Source organism: Fusarium tjaetaba, assembly GCF_013396195.1.
Source record: "Fusarium tjaetaba strain NRRL 66243 chromosome Unknown NRRL66243_c0000060, whole genome shotgun sequence".
NCBI lineage: Eukaryota > Fungi > Ascomycota > Sordariomycetes > Hypocreales > Nectriaceae > Fusarium > Fusarium tjaetaba.
The window spans coordinates 328995-356769 of NW_023501256.1; the positions used below are offsets into that span (position 1 = coordinate 328995).

Sequence of the window (27775 nt, forward strand, 5' to 3'; positions counted from 1 at the left end):
TGGGGTCGAGACTCTGTCGTGCATTATCTGGTCCTCGTTCCTAAAGACGACGGGAGATACCTCACATTGTTACGCTCCGTCCAAGCTCTTGGATAGTAGGTCTCCCAGCAACCCTCCGTAGCCACAAGATGATGCTATTCGGACTTGTATTTCCTGCCTCCTTTACTCTGCACACGAAAATGCAGGTCTCATCTGGCCCGTGCCAAACCATTCATCTCTTTTGTCCTGGTCTTGAAACAAGAGGTGGTTGCTTCCCAGGTTCTTGGATCAGAGCCCGCAGCTCTGGGGCGCGAACCACTAAGATGGTACCTTCAGCTGAACGGTACATCAACTTATTCCCTGTTCAGAAGCGTCTGTATCATCAGCCGTCCGTGAATGATATATCACAGTAAGAATAGCACGGATGGTCGCTTGTTAGTCAGTGGCTTGCATCATGTACATAATAGTTATGAAAGGACATAGTAAGATGCATATCATGCATTAGTATAGATCTCTTCTTTTACTAACACAGGGAAACGTGACAAAAAAATCCCCAACAGTTGCATGTGGAATCAACACACTCCTTCTTTTAAAGAACTCAAATGATTAGTATTGAACTACCTCATATAAATCATCACACTAATTGTTAGTTCTAGTTATAAGATGGACTCGCTAACATCAAGCTCTCGAGGCTTTGACTTGCCATTTTCTTGTATTATCTCTAGGGTAGGCAGTCGATCAATCGAGAAGCACCAGAGCACCTAGGAAGACATCCATTACATTGCATATGCTCCAATGCTTATAATTAATCACCATGAACCAATACAACCGAGCCCTGGTCATTTAAAGACTCAGTTATCATTTGTAGTAGCCAGTCAGAGCTCTCTTCACCTTCAGCTCACAGTCCTTAGTCATACTGCACATCCATTCAGCCGCAGTATATGTACCGACTCCTTACTCCCGACTGGAGAAGTTCTCATTTATTACACAGACAGTCACAGTGTATATACAACATGTCTATAAAATGCCCTGTAGTGGAAGCACCCGAAGCTCGTTCCACGCCCCGAACGAAGGATGACAATGGCAGCTGGTTATCAGCCGATGGACCATATCTCAATTACATCAAGCAGAGCTGTTCTCGACAGCCCAATCTCGAGTTGCCCGATGGACGCAACCGTGCTATTATGCTGTGCGACAGACAGCATGTTCGAGCGGCAGTTCTCGAGTTGGATAGTCAAGGCAAAATGCTGTCGCCTACGGAACTCCCTCATGTTGCACAACTGAGGAATCATTTCTCTCAACTGCCAAAGTTGCGTCAAGATGGCCAAAGTCATCGGATGATCTATCTTGTCGAAGGCTTGAACACAGAAGTTATAGCACTTTTAGGTGACGAACTCCAGGTCGATCCTATGTTCTTTGTCACTCATGAGAGAACGTCGACATATCTGCGATGGCCCTATGAGCCCAATTTAGCACCGTGCTTACCTTCACTCATTGACGGGAATCGATCATTTACTGCAAGCTACTACGATATTCGAGCTCTTCGTGAAGAGTTCGGGTCATTCAGCGTAGGATGTGCAGAATCTGGGAGAGACGCCCTGAGGACTAAGCTCGGCAAGGATTGGGAGCCTACAGTTATTCTTCACAGAAAAAGTTCATTCTGGAAAACGACATTTTCTAATGAAAACGACTGGAGTAGTAAGTTGATGTTTATTATCATAGTCTGAGAATAGTAAAATTGACATTCTGTAGCTTTAATCCTCTGCGATCCACCCTTTCGAAAAGCTCATATATGGCAAAAACCACAGCCAAAATCTAAGACGTGGTCGCTCAAGACTATAGAATTTTCTGCACCTCCGTTCCAAGGAGGATATGCAGATTTTATCCCCAGTCCTTGGATTGTACGGAGCAGAACATCAGGGCCTTCACGGGAATGTCTATATGACGACTTGCTTCACTACTACACCGAATGCTACAATGACATATCTGCCCAGCAAGCAACTCAGCTGGACATGACTGTTTTCATGAGGAAGACCATGGCGTCTCACTACATGCTTTTGATCGAATACCACGATGCGCTTCTATCGACAATGGCGTTTCCTCTACAGCGAAAAGACAATTTTGCATCTGTTCAGACAACATCCCTCGAAGCATCGTGGAGCAATATCCAACTTTTATGCAGTCGACTCAGCAGATATATCAAGGATGTTTCGCAAATAATGCTACAGTTGCACATCAAATTTGACGACCCCGTAGTTCCAACCGATTACGCACAGTGGACAGAATCCGAGTCGGATTTTCAGTACATTTATATGAGATTGCAATCTCTCAGACAAAGGGCAGAGTTTCTAAGCGAGTCGCTCACAGGAGTGACGGGTATCAATGGAGCTGCAAGGTCTATTCGTGAAGCAAAAACCATCAAGACGTTTACTATTGTCGCGCTCATTTTCATTCCTTTGTCATTCTCTACGAGTCTGTTTAGTATGTCTGAGCGGTATTTACCTGGCGAGAAGAACTTTGGTGTATTTTTTAGTGTGTCGTTACCACTCTTGGTCTTCATTTTTGCTGTTATACTATTATTTGATCTGGGATACGATGAGAATAGTAGTTGGACGTTCAAGACATTCACAACCAGAACATGGAGGTCATTATTCTAAGCATGTTGCGAACAAACAAAAACTGTCAGATCTCATCATCGGCATACATATCTTCACCGTCTTCTCTTCCCTCTCCATACAAAACCTCACAAACACCCGCCAGCGGAATATCCATCACCGCATCCGTTCCCTCACTCCAAATCTCTCTCCATCTCAATCTCCCATCCCCATGCACCTTTCTCTCCCTATTGCGACTCCCCCTTAATCTTCCCTTTGCATCAATCTCCGCCAGCTTTCCCGCCCCATCAACGACAGTCTCAACACTCGATAGTGGCACTGTCAACATCTCTGTGTTGAATGCAGCGAGAGCTACGTAGATGTAAACCACTGTCATGACGATAAAAGCCGGTATGGCGAGCGCCCACCATCGGTTGGGATAGTAGTAGATTCCCAGGGCGTGCAGAAACGGTGAAGGGAGATAGCCCCAGAGGAGGTAAATGAGGAATGTCAGACTACTGAAGAGATACAGCACAAATCCGTAGTATTCGTACGTCGGCACCTTTGGCGCGGCTCTAGGTACAGGCGCGATTGCATCGTCATCAGATGCGTCTGGTGTTGTTGGCCGTGAAGGGCGTAGAAGAGATGTGAGTGAGGGTGAAGGGGGCAAAGGCGTTGGAGGTCGCCCATAAAACGGAGGCGCAAACAGATTCTGCGACAATTGCCGTGGGGGAGAATCTTCGTCTTCCCCGGAAGAACTGGCCGATTGAGCGTCTGAGAGGATATCGTCCTCGTCATCTGAGCTGAGTGACATGCCGATTGCGAATTGTCTGTTTCTGTATGAAGAGTGTGGTTTGAAGTGTCAAAAGTTGAGTTTCAGGGCAATGTGACAACGTCACTCAGTTGAGTTTAGGCCAGGTACCCGCTACAACGGCGGTGTTCTAGTGCCTCGTCCTGGGGAGCTAGGGAGGAATCAAAACTCAGGACCTCGATCCTGAGTGATAACAAGGCTTAGGTGAATTCAGGATACCTTTATTAAGTGCAGGATATCTTTTGCTGAGTTTGTTTTAATACCCTTTATCAAGGTCTGGTGTTTTCTTGCTCCCTGAGGCTCGTCTAGCACGTTCAAGCTTCCCGAAGGCTTATCCGCACCACCTAAAATGATGAAGCGACTGAACTGAACATAACTGAAAGAACCATGATAGGACTCACGAATAGTTTATGGTCTGGATTATTTATTGATTAGGTCTGATTGAATACACTATCTCACCAGGGTGACACCCAGTACCCATATACCCATAGCTGCCACTCGACCTCGGCCACTCCTCTTTCCGCTACCCTCACTCTGTTAAGCTATTTCCAAGAGTCGTCATCATTAATCCACATCTTTGATATCTAACCATGTCATACACTTTGTACAAAAGAGTCCTCTCTGGAAGAAAACTTGAAGTCTCACCCATCAATAGGGCATCTATACTCTCTCTCAACAACGCCTACCACTCCATTCTGCTGCCTTTCTTGCAACTCATCCAGGCAACTCTGGTGATATATGTGCCGGCAAGCCAGTACCACCAAAGGCCCCATAGGCTTGTCCTTATTACTGCCCATGCCACTGTTGGCGTTTGTCTCGATGAGCATGCTCGACGGTCTTGTGTCGATCCCTTTACCCTTGGCCTTGAGCTCCGTTTCGCCATCACCACCCTTGGCGCGCTCCGCTGCGTTGGCTTGCCTTTCTTTCCTTCTCTTTTCTTCAATAGCCTGTTTATCCTCCCAAGCCTCGAAGACTGCTGTTCCAGCCACTCCAGGTCCCCATACTCTTCGGCTGCATGCTTCACACGTTGATCCTCTTGGGCGCCATCCCCTTTGACGAAGTTCGACTGATTGACTGACGTTGACAAATAGACTGCGCTCTAACAGGCGATTCGATAGCTTGAGGATAGACTCCTCATACGCATACGCCGAGAAGATGGACGCCAATACACCTCGCAGATCTGCCAAGTTTGGGGATGACGCAGCCGCTTGTGTCAAGAACGCCCTGAGAATGCGCAGAAAAGACAGGCTGGAACCAGCATTTGAGACCAGCTTCGACCCCGACAGAGATGTCGTCTGGCCGGATGTCGTTGTAAGCAGCGCCGTGAATGTGTGCTGAACCAGCGAGCGAAGGAGAGCCACTAGCTTCTCCTCATCAAACTCGTCATCACTGATATTCTGCTCAGCAGCAGCGCTGAGAGCAGGTGACAATGTCTTGGTGATTTGTACACACGCGTCGATCAGACTCAGCCATAAAGCCTCGTCCGGTGACAGTGCCTCAGTTGCCGATTTCGGGCTCTTCTGTACCAATTTCGACTTCTTAGTTGATGATTTGGTCTGACCTTGACATAACCATATGCCAACATGAACATACTTCTGAAGAGCTTCGAGAAGATCCTCAGCGGCGTATCCAAGACTTGGTCCTGAATGCTGTTCCTCGGCACCTGTCAACAGTCCATGCATTGCGGACTCCAAGGTCTTGAGATGCTTGACAAGTCGTTCCATAGCGTCCTTGACTTGGCCTTCCCGAGCCATCAACACAACGGCCGCATCAATCACACCAGTCTCCTCCATCGTTGGCAGCAGCTTTTCAAGCCGCAAGTCAGTTGACTGCACAAGACCAACGTAATCAGATACATGAGACGGATCAAATTTACACATGAGCTGCACATAACGTTCAACCAAGTCACGAGCGGCCACCAACTTGTGATCTGCTGTTGGCTCCTCTGGCTCCAGCAATGTCTTGAGATATGTGTGTTGTAGGTCTGGTGCATCCTCGGCAGAGTCGATGATGTGCTGGTGTAGCTCCAAGCCCTGCTCTGCTAGAGTCTTCGCAGTTGATGCGGCATCAATTTCAAGTAATCCTCGTGCATGTTCCTTAACGACAAGAAGTACTTCCCGAATCTGACGTCCAGTCAGCCCTGAGTGAGGTCGCAGGCATTCGCGTAGGCAGTCGAAAACCAACTCTTGGTCTTCCGGGTCCTCAAAATACGTCTGGACCAGATTTCCGTACTGTTTATCTGTCTTGTATATGCGTTTCAGGATACGATAGAACCCTGCCTTCTTGAACAACGGCATCAAGTCAGGCATGTCTGACGGATGATAGACAGAGAGTAAATATTCAGCGCTGAGCTGTGCATCCTCAGCCAGGTCGAGGCCTGGGTAATTGCACAGACCAGTCAAGACGCGCGAGAGTGTTGTGCCTGAAAACAGAAGATATTGTGGGAACTTTGGAAGGTTCCGCGCAATAAACATGTCGAGGTAGATAGTATCCTCAGGGGCAAAGTCGTTTGGATTCATGACATCCAGCAAGATAGAGAGAACATATTGCCGGTTTATGGTCTGGCCAAAGATCTGTTCTTCCGGCATGTCTCCCCTGGAACCGTTCATGTGTTGATCGGTGGAGTCATTCAGGAAAGGGTCCTCGAATGCCTCGTTCAACGCGCTAAGAAAGCTGGGGGCATCCAATTTGAGAATCATGCGAAGGTAGGGAAACGATGGCTGCGACTCAGAGTTGGGGATGGTACGAAACTCGTTCCCACTACCCTTGGGCCAGATTATAGTTCTTCCGGAAAAGAAAAACCAGTAAATCTCAGATTTAGCTTTGGTTGCCATCTCTTCACTCATCGCTTCATCATTTGGATACACCCTACCAGTTAGTGTATAAGACAAATATGGGAAAATCTTGAGGGCATTGATGCTGAAGAAGTCATCTGCTGGATTGTTTGCCGTGAAGTCCCCATCAACCATGAGGGGTATTAACAGAGACAGAAGATCAATCATGGGAGTGATATAATCACCAAGTGCCTGGTTCCAAACGTAGATCAGAGCATCGTACAGGCTGTGTTGCTTACACAGCAATGTTATCTGATCAAGGTCCAGTGTCGCTGTCTCCATGTGGCAGATCATTTCCTCAAGTCTACTCTCCCATCCTCGACTGACGTAGTGCTGGACTAAATCTTTCACAACAGTTGGAGGCACCATCGTGATGGTCTTCTCGAGGATATATGGCTCGAGACACTCAAGAAATATGCCTCCAATATCAGCATCCTCGTACCAGTCATACATGTCCTCGAAGAGGAAGTCCTGGTTGTCGACGGCTTGACAAGCTGTGAAACAGGTCTCTGCTAATTGCTTCATGTGCTCATCATCGTAGCTCTCGGGATCCTTCTGACGCTGACCAAAAGCATACTTCAAAGAGGCACTGATGATCTCCATAATCTTGTCACGAACCAGAGTGTGACGCAATGAAGGATCTTCAGGCAATCCAACGGTGAGCTTGTCCGCGTCGCCAGTATAGTAAGAAGTGGCGAGCTGAATAGCGCCTAGATAGTCGCCATTTTCCATCATAGCAATAAGTCTGTCGGCCCAATTTGACAATGCGCCAATTGAGACTTCATTGAAGCCAAGGATAAATATCCTCCCCTTGTACGCTTTGAAGCTCATGTAGAAAGCATCAGCTACGACGCCATGCATCGAGGAATCGGTCTCATCAAGTTGTTCCACAAGAGTGTGTAGCTGCTCCGAGAACAGGTCTGCGTGGTATATGTACTTTTGTACGAGATCGAAGCCCTCTGTCATGCGCATGCTCCTGTCTTCAAGTACGATCATTCTCTGAGATATCGTAAGCACTGCTAGTACTGAACGGCTGAGCCATTGCACAGCAACAATCGCTTCTTCGCACTTCCACCTGCTTCGTGCCTTGAATCTGTACGATGCAGGCTGGTCCTTATCTTCACGGGGATACTCGTCTACATCCAGCACTGTCAAGATATTGGACCAACAGTACGCAAGCTTCACTTTCGAAATGTCGCTGCCGGTTTGAAGGTCAGGAACCTTCAGTTTTACTGCTGGGAACCATGCTAAACAGCCTGTCATCGCGCTGTGGGGGGGAACATCCTTAGGCCGCGCTGACTTGTGTTGAGTCTGGGCCACTGGCGTAGTTGACACGATAACAAGAAGATACGGTGTCAGCATAGCTGTCAATCCTAGGGTGTCTGTTGAGCACTCAACATTGCCAAGAGGTAGGGGTGCGAAGGCAAGAACGGTGCTAGGCTTGACCGTCTTCCCCGGAGGCATTGGCGCATCCGGATATCGACCAAGAATCCGATGGGTTTTCACGGTTCGCCCAAGTACACCAGTTCCTCTAGTCGCCAGGTGCGAGAAAGCCATGCCCTTGTTATCAGCTGAAACAAGGGCTGTATGGCGGGTTCCTAAGAACCCAAGGTGAGTGATAGCAACGTCAGGGACATGCCCATCTACCGTGCGATTTTGGAGCTGCGATGGTTCCAAATGTGGTATTGTTAGGAAAGGTCTCGAGGCACGGCCTGTATCCCAGGTAAAGATATTACCACTCGCATGTCCTCCTGCAATTGTAGTATGATCTGCGGATATCGCTATAGCAGTGATTGGCCCAGATTCGACAGCTGAACCATGTCAGTTCCATACAGCGCAGCGAGCGGATTGTAACCTACCCTTTGTCCCTGGACCAATAATCATTTTGAGATTTTGGTTATAATCGAACACTAATATGATACCCTTGGACGTTCCAAGCACTATCGTTGCTGATACGGCGAGACAGGTTGGGCATCCAAAGTTTCGTTTCCCTGCCTCAGAGAATGCATGACCGTTGAGCTTCCGTAGCTTTGTCCAACGAACCACCTCCCATGGCGGCGTGGGTGTCTCTAGGTCGGCTTGGTCGATGAGGAATTGCGAACTTAACGAAACGTTACGGCTATGGCTTGAAAGAAAAGGAAATGCCGGAGACGACGAGCGAGGTGTATTAATTGCCGAAGAAGAAATTCGCGACTGGAATCGGCGATCGAAAGGTCGAAAAGATGGTGAGGGACTGCTGAGGCCGGGACGGGACGCCACAGACGGGAGAATGCTGCTTCCAGGAGAGGAGACAAATGATCCCTGTGGGAGGTTAGAATGTTAAACTATGGCTCGAGATCCTGGAATTGGTGCTCCTACTTGGATAGATGGCGTATCGTCAGGTCCCGATAAGACCGAATCTATTGGGCTACCAGCACGCTTTGGTAGACCATGCAAAGAGCTTCCACCCAAAGAGCTCACATCCGAACTATCCTGATGTTGCTGTTGCATGATCTCGCGATATCTATTCGTAACGGATCCGTTTCCTATAGGAACCGGTGTAAGATGACGGTCAGGCCCGTCACAGTCCTCGAGTAAACCATCAGCACCAGCATCCACATCAGTACCAGCTACCGTAGGCGCATCATTTATCGTGTCGCCATTGTCCAAGCCCACGTCTCCTGTGAGCGACAAATCTTCTGAATCGGCCATTGCGCTCTGGATTCCATCACTGCATGCGCAAGCACTACCGCGTTGAGATCATGGCACTGCGGGAGTAAAAGCTGCAGATTGGCGATATGGCAACACTGTTTATGGAGCTCAGTGAATATATAAGATGAACCAGGTCGGAGGGGCAACGGGAAAACGTGGAAAAGTTGCGTGTGCTGGTATAATTAGGCTTTCGAATGCCTTCAAATGCCTGGCTCTTCAATCGATTCGCGTCGCAAAAGACGGGAATTAGAAAGGTATGGATTGCGCAAACGAAGCTATGGTGAGCTACGTAGGTAGGTAAGTCAGTAGTTCGTTCGTTACGCAGCCCCATCTTTTGGAGGTTGGCAGCGGCGCAGCGAACGCACATGCCAAGCCCCAGCCCACTCCAGGTCCATGTGCGGGCCGTTGGATTCTCCGGGGCTGCGCTGTGACGTCTGTTACCGATGGGACGTCGCATTTGCGACAAGTTCCACCTTGAATCGAAGCTTTAAATGCTACACCCCTCGCAATATACATACTAAAACACTGGAACCGAACGTCATTCGTAAATCATACTCGAAATGTCTTCGATTGGGCCTCAATTACCGCCGCACCTATCGAAACGGAAGCGTACCTCTGCTGATGAAGAATCAAGCTCCAGCAAACATCGCCGCAGCGAATCTCCAGCAAAGAATACAGATGAGATTGACCTAGAAGACTCGGACGATGATTATGGTCCCTGTGCGCCATTACCGCCCAAAGCACCCACCGGCCCAGCTTTGCCAACGTCGAATCAGGACGAGATAGATCTCGAGTCTGATTCCGAATCTGATACAAGCCCAGCACCACCAAAGCCCACCGTTGGGCCAGCACCACCTCCTGCCGACATCTCGCAACGCCCAGCAGCATCTCCCGACTCAGATTCAGACTCGGAAGATGACTACGGCCCTGCACTTCCAGGCTCAGCCAAAGCGAACAAACCCACGATAGGACCACAGCTTCCATCCGCTGAACCAGCACCCAAGCGCGACTCGTGGATGCTTGCACCCCCTACGGCATCGGGTTACTCAGAGCGCGACCCCACCAAGATGCGCAATCGTAAATTCGCTTCCAAGCCAGCGTCGTCGCCTGGTCCCTCGGCTGTGTCGACGATATGGACTGAAACCCCTGAAGAGAAACTGAAGAGACTACATGACTCGGTACTAGGACGCGCCGACAAGAACACAGACACAGCACCGAAGCCAGGGAAGTCTCAGGAAGAGGAGGAACGGAATCGCAGAATTGCAGCAAACATTGAATCGCAACGAGGTAAAAGTCTATACGCTGAGCATCAAGGGCGAAGAGAAAAGGAAGGTAAAAAGGTCGAGGAAGAGGAGGATGATCCCAGTAAGCGGGGATTTGACCGAGAAAAGGATATGGCTCTTGGTGGAAAGATTGGCACCGCGCAAAGGAGAGAGTTGATGAATAAGGCTGCTGATTTTGGTGGCAGATTTTCAAAGGGATCTTTCCTCTAGCATACGAACGATAGATCTCTGAGATTCCAAGACAAGAAATTAGATCAATACTTTACCTTGATGAAACTCCTGAAGCGCAGTTCTTCGACCAGTTGTCTACAGCAGTCACCCCAATACTAGATAATTGAATCAAAGCCTTTTTACGAAATGCGAAACGGCCAGCCATATTCAACCATCAGAGACGATGTTTCAATGATGCAAAAAAACCAATGACTTAGCCTTTATCTCCATCATTCACCAACCCTAGGCACGTAGTCAGGAGCAGAGTGTATATGCAGATGGAACAAATATTCTATTGCGCCATCTAACTATCAAAGACCCAGAACCCACAAACTCCGCCGCTCCGTTCCCGTCCAGCTAAAAGCTATGTTTTCTAGCCCAATGCAAATACAATAGCTGTCTTACAGATAGACAATCCCCAAAGAGTATTGGTAATTCCTCCCTCCACGCTACCGACGCCATCGTTGCCTTCATGGCCTGCGAAGCATGATACGACCACGCACGCCGCCTCAGGGGTATGTATATATGGCTCGCCGAGCCTATACGTCCGTTGTCACTATCACCCGGATATACAGCTTACCAACCTGCTGTCGCCCCACGTATATGTCATGCGGTATAGAATAAATGCTGTGTCGTCAAAAGTCAATTCCTTTATGATTTCGAGATTCGTGACGGTTGTGCCCAGTACCTCATGCTGGGGGAAAATGAGAGAAAACCATCGCTAAAAAAACAATCGCATACTTTATATAAGAATAAAGGTCAGGTTCGCATCATTACGTGGAAGCTGGGGTGCGGTTTGCCGCTTCGAGTTGTGATGGTGTTACAGTCTCAGAACCATTATGGTTATCTTGTGCTTGTCGCCTTCGGCCGAAACGCAGAGCACCTCGAACAGACGACAAGACACCACCATTTGATGTTTGGGTAACTTCTGGTGCTTGGTGGGCCTGTTCCGGCTGTTGGACAGGTTCCTGCTCAGCTGCAGCGTCCCCCGTTCGACGTCGTTGCCTGGCGGGGGCTGAATTTTCGTTGCGGCCACTGCGGGGACCCCTGATCCATGCAGAGCGGATCGCGGCAGGGAGACCAAAGCGTGGGTTATTCCGAGGATCAAAGCTTGAACCGTTGTTGACACCAGCTTCGTTGGCAGCATCAGGAGCCGGTCGAGGCTTAGGAACATAGTAGTCGGCCTTGCAAAGCGGACAGCAAGCTCGTCGACTTGTCAGCCAAGGGTCAACGCAGACGGCATGGAAAGCATGGCCGCAAGTCAATCCGCGAACGTCGTCGTCGTCTTCCAGTGTGTCAATGCAAATAGCACATGTATCACCGGGGTTCTCGAGGCACTCGGGCGGCAGAGCGCCATCAATGTGGTCATCCTCGTCGTCGGTCTCCTCACTAGATATTCGCTGAAGTCGGTTGTTGTTTGCTGTCTGTTCGGTTGAGGTTTGGCCTTCAGTTGTCTTGGGTGTATCTTTTGGCTTCTCGGTCTCGGGCACAACAGCTGTGGCGGAAATTTCGGGTGCCGATGTTTCGGGGGCATTGCTTGCTCCCGTTGTCTCTCCCTGTCCTTTCGTCTTTGGTACGGTGGTTGCCGGTTGCTCGTCGGTCGAATCGCGTACCTTTGCTGAAAAGTCTGGCACAATTCCATCCGCCTCGCGAATACTGTTAGGTCGAGTAGGAGGTGCAGAAACGCCACCAGTTGTTGGAAGACCCTCCTTTGCGCGATCGGAAACCCATGTTTTGTACTTCATCATCGGGAACTTGTCGTTGACTTCGTCCATAGTCATCAACTTCTTCTCGCGGCGTCTGCGATGAGGTCGAGGCATGTTTTCAAGTGTGATAGGTTCGCCATCTTCATTCATTCGCATTTGTCGATTTCGGGCGTTGTAGCGGAAGCAGTATTTAACACCGACGATGATCCTGGAATAGTCTGTTAGAGCGTTTTCAAGATGTGGCCCAGCCATCGCCATTGGACGAGGCCAGATGTAGGTGTGTAAGCCAAGTCTCACCATAAGTTTGTGAAGACAACACCGAAACCTAGAGCAACAAAGAAGAGAAGAGGGGAATTTGACCCGCCTCCGTTGTCTTTCTTCTCATTTCCGCTGTCTGTCGTCTCAGCAGCTGCTTGAGAGGTCGTCGATGAGGGATCTTCCGCGGCGGCAGCGCGAATGACGACATGAGTGACCTCGGTCAGAATTTGATGAACAGCGACCATGTTTGCTTCCGGGCAGTTTCCAGAATAAACGCTGAGCAGTGTGAGGCTGACTCGAATTAACTCGCGGGCTTCCGTGCGGGTACCATGGACCGTTCAAAGGACAAACGCTCGCAGATGCAGGCGGCAAATAATGCACGGATGAAGGCAATTAAAGTTAATAATTGCCAACCTTCAGCAATCGCCTTCTGAATGCAGAAAAAGCGATGTCTGTGATATGAATCTCCCTTTCTTCACGGAAGAAGGAGAAGTTACTCGACTCAAAGCGAGTAGTTGGAGAGGTGAGAATAGCCAGGAGGGCGAAGGTGGAGTGGCAGAACAGGCAAGGCAAAGCAGGAGAAGAGACAGATCCAACGGCAGGTGCGAAAGTGGCCGCGTAAAGGATAAAAAGAGAAGGAAGGAGCCCAAAGGAATGGGGGACGGGGCGAGCGAAACCGGGCCGGGGGCCAGCGACAGATGGTGATTGGTTGTGTCGATGTAGTGGGTGGAGCTCAAGCCGTGAGGGGCACTGTGAGCCGGTACCTCTATAGTTGCAACACTTAGACCACTTTGAGGGCTAGAGGCTAAAAAGACACGGCGGGGGCTGGAGAAATCCTGGAGAGGCCCTGGCTACTGCTCTGCGCTGGAGCTAGTAGAGGTGGATAGAGCAGGATGTGCTGAAAGAGGGAGGTCGCTGCCGGTTCCAATTGGAGTAGAGGGCGTTGACAGGGGGGTTCAGCCGGTGGAACGAACGGGGTGATTTGTCTGTGGCTGGAACGACGATTGAGTGAGTTGGTGTGCTGAGTTTTGAGTGCGAGGTTGGCGGTTTGGGGGTGATGGGGGAGGTGGTTGGTCGGAAAGATTACCTGTTTAGAGATTACGAGACGCTCGATAGATATCGCGTGTGATGGTCTTGAGTTGGAAGATCCTCAACGGGTGTGAGTTAAATGAGCATAGACTTGGCCTGAATCAAGACGTGCTACAAATTGAAGAGATAAATGAGGTAGGTAGGTAGTTGTTGGATAACCACGAGATAATGAGTAAAGTTCTAAAGCTCAAAAGTCATTGGGACACCAGCATTTAAGAGGAACTGTATGTCTGAAAATGTCATAATTGATAGATCTATAAGGGTCCAGAGGTCAACGGAGGCATCCGTCAATAAACCTTGCCTCGTTGCATTTACAATACAACAAGCGGTTCTGTTCCGTATTCGCGGGCGTATTTAACGCAATACGCTTGCTTCACTCTGTCGCTCAAATCCGTAGGTGATCCGTGGCGCAGTCCGCGGGGGACGATGAAATCTGAAGACAGAAGCCCAGTAAGTGGATGTCACAGGGCGTCATTCAAGCGCACGGGGACTCTGACCAGGGGTTCCTCTGAGCTCTTGGGCTTTGCTCATTTTTGGGAATCTTGATCAGATTTTTCCTTGTCTTATGAGACAGGGCAAGTTTCTGAGACGGGATGAACAAGATTAACCATTACCAAGAGTCTGGAATCCTGGTTACATTTAACAGATCCGACTCACGTTACGGTTTCACTTTAAGCATCCTGTCAGCTCTACTCAAGTCTAAATCAAACTCCAGATACAGTCACTCACTATAGGTGGTTCGTTGCTGATACTAATTTTGACAGTTAGTGGTCTATTGCCGAATATCAAACTTTCGCCACAGTAACATGCCGTTCGCAAATTTCCGAGTCACCGGTTTACACCGTTGAAGCTTGACATATCTGACAATCAAGACATATTCGGTAATGGCTTTAGCCGCTTACTCAGAAGGTTTTGTTTGTTTATTTATTTATGAATTCTTTTTGCTTGCTTTTGGAGGCCCAAAACCTTCGGCCGGATATCGACAAGCATCATAGCGCTTCCCACCGAAACGGCTCCACTTGTTGCCGACTTAATTCGTCTCAAGCCCGGCCCGCATCGCGGAGCTCCTTGTTTCTGAACCGCTCCACTAAGATCGTCATCGGCAAAAAGAGGGATAGTAATTAATGCGAAAATGTTTAAAGAGAACAGCCATTTGAAAGGTTTCGAAGTAATAAAATAAGACAAAAAAAGGGGGGGCAAGGTTGTTGACAGGTGATGATGTTGAGACTGTCAGCTGTGGCCTCGGCCTAGGTGGTCTGGACAAGCGGCACAGCTCAGCCGTCCACATACGATTAGTAGGGGACGCATTCAATATCTTGCTTGGCCTTACTGTGGCTGAAAGTGCATATAGCGTTCATGTGCCTGCGAATACGCGGTGGCTCTATACATAAGCCCAGGTTTCACGGTGAATCCGGTAATGTCAATTCGCCTGTAGCTTATATCTATTATCATGAAAAACAACCACTCAATTCGGATGACGATGTTCCTGCAGTAGGGGAGTGTCATTGTACGACACAACCTTCGATCGGATGGCTCTCATGCAATCGTCAACCCATCACAGGCCTCCAATGCAGGCCTCGGGTGACAGCTGTCTCAAGACTGCCCAGGGATACTACAATCTTTAAACAAACAAGTGAATATCAAAACAAGGCGGTTTGATAATACGACAAGACTTATTGAAGCAACCTCCAGCGATGCTGAAACACTTCCAAGATGCACAACACCAAGAGAGAGAGCTGACATGTACACTACAGTGCATCATGTTAAGCTCTCACACGGCTCCCTAGCGTCGATTTGACTTGTGTGTGTAGTGCTTTTGGGATGGTGCTTTTGGGATGGTCTTGCAGGGATAATGTGCTGCACCCCGTCCTCTCTGGCGGGTCTTGGCTTACTGGCTATCGTCTTGGCTTGTGGCGATTGGTTTCTAAATGCCTCGCTGTGATGCATTAACGCTCTGACAGGAAGAAGGTCAGCGGGGTTTGAGCCTCAAACAACCGGAATCTGCGGGAGGCTCGGCTGCAACGGGTTCGTTGGTTGTCTTTTTTTTTTATACCTCAATTTTCAATTGAAGAAGAAGTTTTTTGTGTCCTCGTGCCCCGATACCTCGTCATGGTTTATCAGGTCATTGCTTTGTGTGTTCCGCGCATCCCGGTAGTTGGTGCTTGATTCTTGATGGGGCTATGACGCAGTCACTGAAACGACGTCAAAGAATAGGCCTCAAGACAGTTGTGAATGCCTTGTCAGATACCAAAGCAAAAGCCAAAGATCCACGTACTGGTAGGATTTTCGCTTGCTAACGTTACTTACAAAAACCCGGAACTCTCCAGCATCAAAGAATAATCAACTACCGAAATGGGGGGATGTCGTCGTCAACACCAGGCTGTGCAAATATATCCCATGTAAATGCGTTGATTCTGTTGAGGTGAATTACAAATACCAGAGTCTATGATGTCTGCACCATGAGGAGGCTATGTTGTCTTGGCTCTCGATCTTAGCATCGACTGCATAGCAATCGTCATCAGTGACATGTTTGTCAAATCATACTGATATGCCCAAGACCTCCCCGTCAGTGTATCTCGAGTCCTTTCCGCTTGTGCCAAATCACGGATGGATGGACCCTGACTCTTGTTGCATGAGCATCGATATCCTTAGTCAGACGTTTTGACGGTCAGAACGTTGCCAACGATTTGGCTTGTTCGGAAGCTTTTGACGAGATGCACACTAAATTACATGTGCTTTGACGAATCAGTGGTGAGCACAGGTAGACTTCAGCCATCGATCTTAGGGTAACGGGCTTGCCATTACTGGCTTTCTAAGATCCTGGGTGATGCTTAGCTTGAGAAATGTTTACACAGAAGTCTGAGCGGCGATGATCTAATTGTTCGAACCTAAGGTCTATAAATTAGACAGACACATCAAATATCAGAAAAGATCATTCAATTTGAAGTATTGACATTGATGAATCCATTTCACTACCCCTCAGCTGTCGTAATTCTTTCACTTGGCTTTGGCTTGGCTCTGGCGTACCCGGAAGGCGTCGAATGGCTTCATAGACCTGATGAACCCCGGATGCCACCCCCGCTTTGCTTAGTTGATGGCCTGGTCGAGATGCATCATGGGGTACTTTAGCGGAGATGTGGTGTTAGATCTGGATCCGAACCCAAAGACGTACGATACCCTCGAAATCGATCATTTTCAATGCTCTATCTTGTCTCAGTGTTGATTGCTGCAGTCGTGAAAAGGATTTACCCAGGTAAAGAATAACCTGAAAATATCAGAGCAATGATAGAAACCGAAAGAGCCTGGCTGAACACCTTATCGTTCCTTCTCGAGCTGATCAACCAATCGCAGATCCCCAACCTTCCTCCACGCTGACTTGCTAACTGGGAGCTCCACACTAACGTTAAAACACAGCAAGAAACAGGCCGCCCGGTTAACACTGCATTTCATCACACCGTCTAAAACATCTTGACAAAAACGTATAAACAACTTGGAATAATCACACAATACCTCAAAATGCCTCCTACAAAGCTCCCCGAGTCTGGAAATCCTCTGTAAGTCCCTTCAAGCCTCTCAGAATAGAGTGGCGGTGCATTATACTTCCACCCTGGTGACTCGGGGTGGAGAGACGATGCACCTCGCAGCGCAGTTTTGAGTCAGCTCCCCAATAGAAGAGGGTGTGTGTGGGCTGACCTTTGCCTGGTTGTTTATAGTGTCTTTCTTGACATTACTCTCGGAGGTTAGTCTTCCCGTGCGCTCTCCGAAGACGGAGCATACCGCTGCCGAAAGTGAGGCTATTCCCAGTGATCTGCGGAATAGGCCGTGAAGACCCTGTCGATATCAGTGTTGGCTACGGGCACTCAATCAATTGTTTCTACTCAAACTAACAACATCAGGTGAGCCTCTTGGACGCATCCAGATCGAACTCTTCAAGGATGTTGTACCAAAGACTGCTGAGAACTTCCGCCAGTTCTGCACCGGCGAGAGCAAGAACAGTGCCGGTCGTCCTCAGGGTTACAAGGGCTCCAAGTTCCACCGCATAGTGAGTCTCGTATCTCCGATGACAAGTGCAATCATGGACTAACTTGAGAACAGATCCCAAATTTCATGTGCCAAGGTGGTGACTTTCTCAATAACGATGGTTCAGGATCGACCTGCATTTGGGGCTACAAGAGCTTTGAAGACGAGAACTTCACTCTCAAACATGATCAGCCTGGCCTCTTATCCATGGCTGTGCGTGATATACCCGCTGCTTCCACGGAACCGTCACTGACTGATTAATAGAACGCTGGACCCAATACCAATGGCTCTCAATTCTTCATCACAACTGTTCCCACCCCTTTCCTTGATAACAAGCACGTCGTCTTTGGTAAGGTCGTCGACGGTATGGACGTGGTTAAGAAGATGGAGGCTACCAAAACTGGCTATGCTGCCCCGGATAGACCGAACCTCGACGTAGTCATCTCCCAGTGTGGTGAAATGTGAACGTTCATGGTGCTGCCGGTTTTGTAGAGTGTCTCTTAGTGGAAACCACAGGAAGATACGGGACGGTACATCACGATCTGGTGCTGAGCAGGCCGAGATCTAGATCAGTAGAGTTACCATCCCGAATTCACATCTCGATGCGCCCCTGGCTCGGCGCTTTTCATGTCTTTCTTTGTTACACTCGTGTCTCCCGAGGTAAATTACATGCAGCTTGTATACCAGAAGTTGGGCCTGGAGAGTCCTGAGACATAGAGAGTGTAGGAATTCATGGATAACATTCCAAACTATCTGCCGTGAAACCATTGGTCGCACGACCAAGTTGACGATATGCTGGTGAACCAGCCTCAAAGCCTCCCAGATCGACTCTCACCACACCGTGTCAGAGTGACTGCCGAGATGATCACATTACAGTCCACGCTAACACATTCACAACAACAGCAAACACGTTCCACTTCACTAGACACAGAAATCGATGCGAACTATTTTGGAATTTTTATCTTGAACTCTGCTTCCTTAGATTCCCACGTACCCATCGCCCACCGGCAAAGCACCCGACCAAAAGCAAAATCATAACGCTGCATTAAATCATGTGTACATGCCGAAAGAAATTGGCCTGCCTTCTCTCTCTCCTCTTTCTCCAACGCCCATAGACACTGGGAGAAAAAAAGGGGGGTGAGAGGCGCATAAAAATCAGATTGGTATCTATATATCCAACGCCGTGAAATGCGACCGGCGCCCCTTTTTGCTGTGTTGTCAACCCGATACCTGCATCTCCCGGAGATGAGGAACACGAAGCCGTCTATATATACTTGAGAGACGAAGGAAGGATGGTCAACCTTGACAATATAGTAATATATGTCAAGGAGTGGGGCTGTTGAGCAACCTAAAAGTTACCAAACACCCAGTTTTGGCGGCGGCGGAGAAATGGTGTGGGAACGGGAGGACCGTCACTCTGTGTTTGAGAGGGAGCGCCACGGCTGGTGGAAGAAGTATCCTCGCGGAACTCGCCACCGGGCATTGTATGTTGAGGAGCGTTGGCTTCTCCCGAGGAGGTTGGTGTATTGATGTGTGTCACAATGGTCTTGATGACTGTGGAGGGCTGAGGTTGCTGCTGGTGGTCACCACCAGTCGGTTGTTCCTTCGGCCGGGTGGTGTAGAGAGTCTCGTAAACAGTCGAGGCAGTTGGTGGTGTAGGCACAGCATCGGATGGATGAGAAGTCTTGCTTCGGGTGACAAAGGCTGTTGTTGTGATGGTCTTGGTGCTAGGTCCTGCCTCTGTAGGCTCAGGTTCGGGTGAAGCAAGAGACTCAGCGGGCATGGTAACATAGACAGTACTGATAATGGGAGAAGGCTTCACAGTCGCTGTGACGGTAACTGTAGCGACGCCGCCATCATTACCAGCGCCTCCGTCAACGGGTGCAGTAGTGGTAGGCTTGACAGCAGTTGATGAAGGAACGGTGTCGTCGCCTTTGCTGCCATCAACGTCGACCTGAAAGTTGGACTTCATCTGATCCTTGATACCGGCAGAGTAAATGTTTTGATTGTCGACCCATTCAAGAGATTGTAGGTTCTTGGCAGCGAATGGTTCGGCGTCAGGTCCAGTAATCTTGATGTCGATAACACTCGAGTAACTCTCGTTGCGGGCGATGGCATCCATGGTGAAGCCATTGGGATCCTTGTCGCCGCGCATAAATGTACCAGCCCAAGGGAACTTGCCATTCTTGGTGGCCTCCATATCAATCCTGTCCTTGTTCAGGTCGGGCCAGTCCCAGTACCAGTAGATGGTGTAGATGTCACCAGTCTTGAGGTTGTCGGGCAGCTTGATGTCGGACTGGCAGGCCAGCTCCTTGGTGTGGAGAGCGCCTTGAGGAGCGAGTTCGCTAGAGCGCTCAGTGCTGAGTTCACCAGAGTTTGGCTGATAACATTGGCCATCGTCGTAGTTGCGCGTGGCGAGAAGCTTGCCGCGCTTGTCACCGCCTGTGCCTTGCTTGTTCCAGAGGAGATGGACGTCGAAGAGCTTCTCCTTTTCTTTGGGCTGTGTGGTGCCATAGAAATAGATAGTGCCGCGGTTCTTGGGCTTGTTGGGCTGGTTCTGAGGAAGGGTAGTGTGGCCATTCTCGAGATGCATAATAGCAATATAATCGCCAGGGGCAGCCTCGAGCATGGGATATTGAGGCTTCTTCTCAAAAGAGAACTTGTTGAGAATTTCTTCGCCGGAGTAAGCGGACTGGCCTGACTGGGGGAGAATATTCTGGGGAATTGTGTCGGCGAATGGAGGATTTGTAGAATCGCGAGGCACATATCCACGAGGATATCCTACATTCCCAAACATTGTGCCATTTCGAGCGAGCTTGTAGGCATACTCAACCCAGGAGTGCGCCAGGGCCGGAGAAATGAGCGTTGTGCTCGCCAGAGCGACACCAGAGGCCTGGAAGAATTTCATGCTGAATAGTGATGTTTCGTAAGGTATTTAATGGTTTTTTGCGGTCGCAAAATGCGAGTTGGTGGTTTTTCTTTTTCTTGTGTTGAAATTAAATTGCAATGATATTTCGAAAGGAAAGTTGGCCAAGAGTGAACTCCTGGGAGGAGAATGAATGCGTCGCGTTTTATGCACCAAGGAGCGGAAGAGAGGCAAAGCCCGCCACTACCTATGGAAGTTCGCAGATGATGTTGTTATTGTTGATGAAAAGGGAACAACTGTTGTGTGCGAGCGAACAGTGAATAGGACTTTGTGTGGTTGACAGCTGGCGAACACTGACAGAGTGTGAGTGGCCTTGGTTAACAGGCAATGAGCGGTGACTGAACACTGACCAATAACGAACACTTCAAGCTATCAATGAAAGATTCTTGGACCTCTACAATCAATGGTGATTGTGGTCTGTTTGACTTGGGTTGCAGTGTAAGGTATGTTGTTAGAAGACTGAGCGAGCGCCGGCGCAGGTAAAGTGTTGCGTGTGTGTGTGTGTGTGTGTGTGTGTGTGTGTGTGTGTGTGTGTTGTGGATTTGGTCAGTCCTGCTGAAACCTCAGGTGAAAGAGGGGGAACACAAGGAAAGAAACAAAAGTATTTGTTCAATGAAAAAGAGAAGAGGGAAGAAGAAGAGAGAGAGGTGACAAAGGAAAAGAGAGAGAGGTTGTATACCGCTTGCTCTAGTTCAGCATCTTGGTGTTCGTGAATCACGAACAACAAAAACGGGTGATGCGTGTCAGTTGTGATCCGAGAGCGCAGGAGCTTAACGTCAGAGGCTCTTACAACCAAGAGATCACGACAGCGAACGGATGGGAGGACGAGTGGTAATGAAGAGATTGCACGAGATAGGGACAATCAAGAACACAAGCAAGCGGGGAGGTGTTTCGTAGAACTCAAGTGAGGTAGACAGACACAAATAATGCACGGCAATCAAGCAGAGATGTCAAGCAGGCACCCGAAGGACGAAACACTTTGCTCTTTTAGTCTGTCTGGAGAGAAACATGAGATCTGGGACGGGGAGTGAGGCATTGTATATCCCCCTAGTGGCCCCAGGACCTATCGTTAGGCATCATATTGCGGTCCAGGAAACTGGCCTCGTACAGATGGAGTCGAAACGCAGACGGGAAGAAGAGAGAGGTACAGGCATGCAAGGCACGATCATGGCAGGGCAGGACAGGAAGAAAGACGAGGCGCGGCTAAGAGAGAGCATGTCATTGTTGAGATGGCGTAGAGCTTGGCGTAGCATCAGCTAGTTCATCTCATCGTATCGCGCATATCTGATCGCGGCAGCTCATACTTGGGCATAATACAGCCACTATAGCGCGTTTAGACTGAGAAAGTGGGCATAGAAACAAGACCACCAAGATCATGTTCGTCGCAGCGTCGTCTGGGGAAGCGCTCAAGGGGCACAGACTTTGTCCCGAGAACCACTCAACAAGACATGAGCTCTGTAGCCCAGTGCAAGGGTAGGGAGCCCAGGCTGAGAATAGATGTTTCCCACAAAAGAGAAACGTTTCGAAACTGGGATGTTGATAGCCGCCTGAACGGTCAAAGAGCTTCATGTCAATAGTTCAGGCAAGGCGTCTGGGTCGAGACTCACAGCCCAGCGGTGGTTGGCTATCCATAGAGACGGGACAGTTCAATACGAGGCGAAAACAAGGATATAGCAGGTCTATGGAGAGTCTTCATAATAATGCCTGTAGCAGGCTAATCTGTTACCGGGATTATCAAGATAGAACAAGAGAGAGAGAGACAGAAAATAGTATGAAACGTCTGGATGCGAAGCGGATCGGTTGGATGTCGTTGCTCGATTGGCGCCCACAAAACGCGAGCGTCTAAGGAAATTAACTGGCGACGGTTGCAAGCGCGGCTGTACCTTTTTTAGCGGCCAGGGGCCAATTGGCTGTGGCTTGTGCTCTAGAAATGATCGATACAGGGATTTGCGACAGGGGCTGGTACGCTGTAAATTTAGCAGAGAGCAGTCCACATGTAGGTAGAAAGGATGAAAAAGTAAAGAACAGGTATCGCTGTCTCAGAGTTGCGTGGACTGACCAGTCGCCTGAGGCCTACCGCCATGGCCAATGCCAGTACCGCTTCTTCGCTTAAGCTAGATACCTTAGTACCTAAATACGGAGTATTCAGTGGTGGTTTTGGAGCAAGGCTGCCGTACAGAGTGGCTTAACATCCATCACATCAGTTGAAGATCTACCTATTTTAGACGCCTTTGTTGGTCATGACGGGACTATTATCTCTCACATTTATCTATATGGACCGCGACACCCTCTTTTTTCTTTCTTGCTTTTCTTCTTCTTTTACTTTCTCAATCTCTCTCATTTCTTTACTGAAAAGTCGTCGTCATCGTCCCACAAGGTCATCTCTACGGTCGCTCCATGTAAAATTATCGCTGCATTGACGACCTTGTTTGATCAAGCGCCCGACTCAACTCCACCAAAATAAGATGATGACGAGGTCAGCAAATATCTTGGAAATCGTGTTGAACCTTGACGAGGTCGCTCAGCTCGTGGCCGTCAATTTTCTCTTATAATTCGTCTCTTTATTATGAACTGTTTTCTCGTCTATTTCCTTCTTAATGACATGCGGTTCCTTGACTCACTCATCTTCGCTGCTGAGCCCTCAAATGCAATGCAGTGACCCGTAGTACACAACCATACATACCAGCAAACATCAGAAGAATTCTATATTGCTCATTTCACTTGACTGGGGACTGCTTCAGTAACCGATAGTCTCCTCCTTCAATATATCTCAGCTGTTCAAGGCACATTCACTCCTTCAGTGCGTCCCTTCAATATCTAACCCTCAACTCCATTCAATATCAACACCAAATAACACATCGTCAACTCCTTCAAATAAATATCGAATTCTTCTGCACTAACAATAACAAACCTCCTTCACTCCTCAGAAACTCCATAAATCTATTGTCTGAATTATTCAATACCTCCGCACCCCTTCAAACTCACTCATCCCTCATCCACGCCCCTCCCTTGACATGGATATTCTCCTCACACGCCCTCTCTTGTTCATTCAGTCTTTTGACGTCTTTTTGAGAGTGACAACTTACGTCAAACGACTGTTTATGAATTCTTAAGCATTAGAAAATCTATCATCTTCAGAGACTACACCATGATTACAGTGTCAAAACTCACAAATTCCACATTTTAACAACTCACGTGCCTGTGAGTTTGCTAGGTACCTTATTTCGTTCCGTCTCCATTCTTCAATGGCTTCTCTCAATGTCTCACTTCCCCATCCTTTCCCACCCTCCATGTTACTCCCTCTTACTCCTTTCAGGTTCTCCAAGTTTAGCTTCCGCAATTATTGCTTTTTCGACGTAGATGGCGTGTCCCGACTATTTGGGTCCTTTTTTACTCCTTCAAATTACCTTAGCTGTAGTCCACCTACGTAAAGGGAACGAAAAAAACCGTTATTTCACACCCTCGGAAGCTTTATTCAATAACTCAATCTCGAGTGGATCGAGATGAAGAAACGCTAAATTCCATCTTCGCCATCTAAACCTTCATTCACGGCGCAGATCCTCTTGGTGCCTGCATGCGATGTGAATGTCGTCACTGTCCCTTGCCTTAGTCTCTGTTGGTGATGTAGTGATCGACCAACGAACCTGTGACTCTAAACTCTCTTTTAACCTTTGATGAGCTGAAATCCGAGACGTCATGAGGAATTTCACTGAAACTGATAATCATTTCCATGCGCGGACATTGAATAGCCACATCCATAAAGACGAAAGGTGACGGACGACCTGGATGAACTAATTGATTTGATTCTATAATCTCCCATGAGCTATCAAACGAAATGCTTGTCGTATCTATAACGAACTTGGTATTACTGAAATCTCATAATCCAACAACTCCGAAAGTCATCCTGAACGCCACCCAAATTTCCATACCGTACCAACCCAAACCCGTAACATTACATGACTATTGTGACATTAAACGCGTAAATACATGATCCATCTCATCAGTGATCTCGTTCACCATCCTCCTGCTGCTGCCATTGTGACTGGCACATGGCTATCAATAGCATCTCCTCGTCTTCGCTTCATTGGCCTGGGGCTGCCATCACGATCAGCTCCAGCCATAGCCCACTGTGATTGTGTCCATAGAGATGTCTGGTCACTGCTGGCTTCGGGCTTGTGGTGTGAACCCCATTCTGGTCCGCCAGTGCTGGCAGACCATCCGTCCAACGCCGGCATGTCCCAGCCTTGAAGGCTATCTGGGTTATCATAACCAAGTGAACTTGACAGATCCAATCCTGATGTGGTTGTTGGGCTCTGGAAAGGGTTCGCAGTGGAGATGACAGGTTTGAGATCTGCCAGTGTTGTTTGCGCATCGTAGTATCCCGCCGTCTGGCTGTGTCCGTGTCCATGTCCGTGTCCGTGTCCGTGTCCGTGTCCAGCAACCGGATGGCTATCATTTGCTGTGCTGCATGTTGCGGGCATGAAACCAACGCCTGTGCTTGGAGGCAAACCATGGTCAAAGCTGGTCGGGTACGACGGTTGTAAGCCCGCTGTTGGTGGAGGTGTAGCGAGACCTCCAGAAAAGGACTCGAACAGTGTAATTCCACCATTGTTTGTCGCGGGTACATTTGGTACCTGAGCCAGGCTCACGCTAGGATCCCATGCAGAGCTAAAAGTCTCATTCATCGCTGCTGTCATGTGCTGGTTGATTGAAGGTGTGGGCGACATGATGGCATCTCGTGACATAGAGGTGGAAGGATAAACGAGGGCCTTTTGTTGGTGGTAGCGGGACATAGGGTCGTTAACTGTCAACCAGCGCCACGAAGTACCAGCCGGCTTGAATACCGGGTTGTACTTGTACCATTGGTTGGTTGTGTTGAATCGCCAAAAGACGATGCCCTGGCGAACCCATCGGTTGGAGTCGGGAGCACACGACCAAAGTTCTTGGTACATGGCAACCTTGCAGATGAGGTCGCTTCCAGTCAGGTCACGGCGAGCCCAAGAAGCGGCATCGCCGTCGTCCTCGGATCGCTTGCGCTTGCTGCCAGAGCGGTCGAGGTCGTGCTTCTTGCGGTCGTCTCCCTTGGTGCGCTTGTCCTTCTTGCGCTGGTGCTCAACATCAGGATACTGAACAGCCATGCTGAGAATGCTAGCCCACTCAACGGCGGGGAAGGGAACATGGATATCCTGACGAGGGCGCGAGTGACAGTCGCAGTCAGCCTTGGAGTCGCTGCAGCCCCGGCGGTGAATGCCGGTCTCATTGGTGTAAACACCCTGCTTCTTGTCATCACCGTAAAGCTCAGATGGGCGAGTGAGGCGTGTAACACACTTCCATCGGTGGTTCTGGAGGTTGGGGTTTGTGATGGCAACCTCGACAAAACCAGTGAGCTCAGAACCTGAAGGGAAACGAGCATGCTCATGCAACTCAAGAGTAGCGCACATCTCGAGAAGTAAGCACTCCTCATCTCGAGTTGGGAGATCTAGAGTCTCGTAGATCTCGGGTGCATCCTTCTGCCATCGGCGAGTTACCGTTTTGACACAGGCAGAAGTGGTTCGATCCAAAGAGCGGGTGTACTCATGAAGCAATACATCCTTTCCGAGTACACTGGGGCTGTCATCACAGTTGTTGTACTTGTTCAGGTGCGGGAAGGACTCAGTGTCCAGAGCGTTGTCCTGGGCGTCATACGCGATCTCATCCTTGAACTTGACCTCAGAAGATGAGACATAAATCTCTGCTGTCTTGGGGCGGACTGAGATAAGAGACTGAAGAGCAAGCAGTTGCGAAAAGTACTCATAGTTGGGCTTCACATCAGGCACTCGGCCTTCAGCGAGAGCAGTCAGGACAGGGTTAGATTTGAAGGATTCTTGCTCCTCCTCATCATAGTAGTCCTCAGAGTTTGTGGAGCCAGGCTCCTTCTTCTCTTCAGCAGGGAAGAGGAAGTGGACTAGTGAAGTCAGTAAGATATTTATATGAGGCACACGGCAGTGACTTACAGCATCGCAAGTCCTCAAAGAACTTCTTGACCACTTGCATATGACTTGAGACCTGCTTGCGTCCCATTTGCTCAATGCTGTCGTTGCTGTTGTCGATTCGGAAAATCTCTTTGCTGCCAAGGATAGCAACGCAGATTGTGAAGATGTACTCGCTGATGAGCATGTTTCGACCATGGAGCTTGCCGCCCATAGAGAACTTGCGGCGACCCATGTGAGGCATGAGAAGAACAGCTAAGCCTCATTAGTATAGATCAAGTCAAGAGGAGTGCGAGGGTATTCTTACAGTCAACAAAAGCATCCTCAAGCTCTGGTCTTCTCCAAACACCGCCCTTGTCCTTCTGGGTGTCTTTGTGTGCTTGTCGGTTGCGGTACTGGCGGAAGGCAGGCCAGAAGTATAGAGGGTTGACACCATTCCTGGGTCTTCTCTGATATCGGGGTTGGTTTCTGGGTGTAGGTACCCGGTACAGGCACTCGAATGATTGTGAGGGGATCATGGGAGCTGGGAGGCTGACTGGTACCGAAGGCGGGATGCCTACTGTGTTGGGATAGCATGATACCATGCTGTTGAAGTTGTGTGACTGCGCATTGCCGGCCTGTTCACGTAGAGGTAGGCGGCTGTTGTTGTGATATGTTCGTCGAGCATCTTGAAGGTAGTCTGGTGAAGGTGTATAGCGTTGTGAGGACAGCACAGGCCTCGGATGATAGAGTGATGAAGACATGGCAACAAGCAAGTGTTTGGCAAAGGAATGCCGACTGGAGAGCTCAATGAGATAGAAAGACTTGAACCAGCTGAAACGAAATGCCTTTGAGGACTCTACGAATGCAGACAATGAGTAGACAAGAGATGATGAGAATGTTGAGAGGAATTCAAGACGTGGAATGGTGGGATAGATGTATGCATCTGAAGAAAGGAGTGTTCAGGCACTGGAACGAAGAATCACCAGGAGAAATCTAATAAACATCTATAAATCCTAGACTGGGGAGTATATCAGTGATAGTCTGCGGACCAGGGCTGGAGCGCCCCTCTCAACTCAAACGATCAAGATCAAATCCATCATAAACCATCCTCTACTGTCCTAACCACCAAGGGTAATGGGGTCGTGATGGACGGGGATGGGGTGGGGGTAGGGATAGCTGGGAGTGGGAAGGGCGCCACTACAGCTCCAGCTTCAAAGTTCAACTCCAACAACAGCGGGGAACAGACATGGCTCTGCTCGGAGGGATGTCTGCTGTCGGTAGTCGTGGCGGCCAATGGTGAGTGCCTGCAGAAGCCACCAGCACATGGCAGCTTGGAGCATTGATCGAGGGCGTTCGCATGCAAGGGATCGTCAGGGCGGCTCCCGCGATATCTGTGTGCTTACCCAACCTGACCATCAACCAA

At 49.1% G+C, this 27775-nt stretch overlaps 7 protein-coding genes across 7 annotated transcripts; 3 read left to right on the forward strand and 4 right to left on the reverse strand.

Moving 5' to 3' along the window:
• Positions 1 to 992: 992 nt before the first annotated feature.
• Positions 993 to 2636, forward strand: FTJAE_3036 (uncharacterized protein; the record flags this gene model as incomplete). The annotated part of the gene is made up of 2 exons (XM_037349291.1): positions 993 to 1677; positions 1732 to 2636. 2 exons carry the CDS (start codon positions 993 to 995, stop codon positions 2634 to 2636), a joined length of 1590 nt encoding a protein of 529 aa, XP_037209949.1.
• Positions 2637 to 2661: 25 nt separating this feature from the next.
• On the reverse strand, positions 2662 to 8909 carry FTJAE_3037 (vacuolar sorting-associated 8 like; the record flags this gene model as incomplete). Its single annotated transcript, XM_037349292.1, has 6 exons — positions 2662 to 3409; positions 3786 to 3799; positions 3844 to 3918; positions 4143 to 8029; positions 8078 to 8519; positions 8577 to 8909. 6 exons carry the CDS (start codon positions 8907 to 8909, stop codon positions 2662 to 2664), a joined length of 5499 nt encoding a protein of 1832 aa, XP_037209950.1.
• A 560-nt stretch (positions 8910 to 9469) lies between these two features.
• On the forward strand, positions 9470 to 10402 carry FTJAE_3038 (uncharacterized protein; the record flags this gene model as incomplete). The annotated part of the gene is made up of 1 exon (XM_037349293.1): positions 9470 to 10402. One exon carries the CDS (start codon positions 9470 to 9472, stop codon positions 10400 to 10402), a length of 933 nt encoding a protein of 310 aa, XP_037209951.1.
• A 773-nt stretch (positions 10403 to 11175) lies between these two features.
• On the reverse strand, positions 11176 to 12611 carry FTJAE_3039 (RING-8; the record flags this gene model as incomplete). The annotated part of the gene is made up of 2 exons (XM_037349294.1): positions 11176 to 12316; positions 12406 to 12611. 2 exons carry the CDS (start codon positions 12609 to 12611, stop codon positions 11176 to 11178), a joined length of 1347 nt encoding a protein of 448 aa, XP_037209952.1.
• A 4360-nt stretch (positions 12612 to 16971) lies between these two features.
• Positions 16972 to 17940, forward strand: FTJAE_3040 (peptidyl-prolyl cis-trans isomerase H; the record flags this gene model as incomplete). Its single annotated transcript, XM_037349296.1, has 5 exons — positions 16972 to 17009; positions 17169 to 17194; positions 17352 to 17497; positions 17551 to 17688; positions 17740 to 17940. The coding sequence occupies 5 exons, from the start codon at positions 16972 to 16974 to the stop codon at positions 17938 to 17940; spliced, it is 549 nt and encodes a 182-aa protein (XP_037209953.1).
• An 883-nt stretch (positions 17941 to 18823) lies between these two features.
• On the reverse strand, positions 18824 to 20383 carry FTJAE_3041 (uncharacterized protein; the record flags this gene model as incomplete). Its single annotated transcript, XM_037349297.1, has 1 exon — positions 18824 to 20383. One exon carries the CDS (start codon positions 20381 to 20383, stop codon positions 18824 to 18826), a length of 1560 nt encoding a protein of 519 aa, XP_037209954.1.
• Positions 20384 to 24414: 4031 nt separating this feature from the next.
• On the reverse strand, positions 24415 to 27113 carry FTJAE_3042 (regulatory abaA; the record flags this gene model as incomplete). The annotated part of the gene is made up of 3 exons (XM_037349298.1): positions 24415 to 26345; positions 26395 to 26625; positions 26678 to 27113. The coding sequence occupies 3 exons, from the start codon at positions 27111 to 27113 to the stop codon at positions 24415 to 24417; spliced, it is 2598 nt and encodes an 865-aa protein (XP_037209955.1).
• Positions 27114 to 27775: the final 662 nt, after the last annotated feature.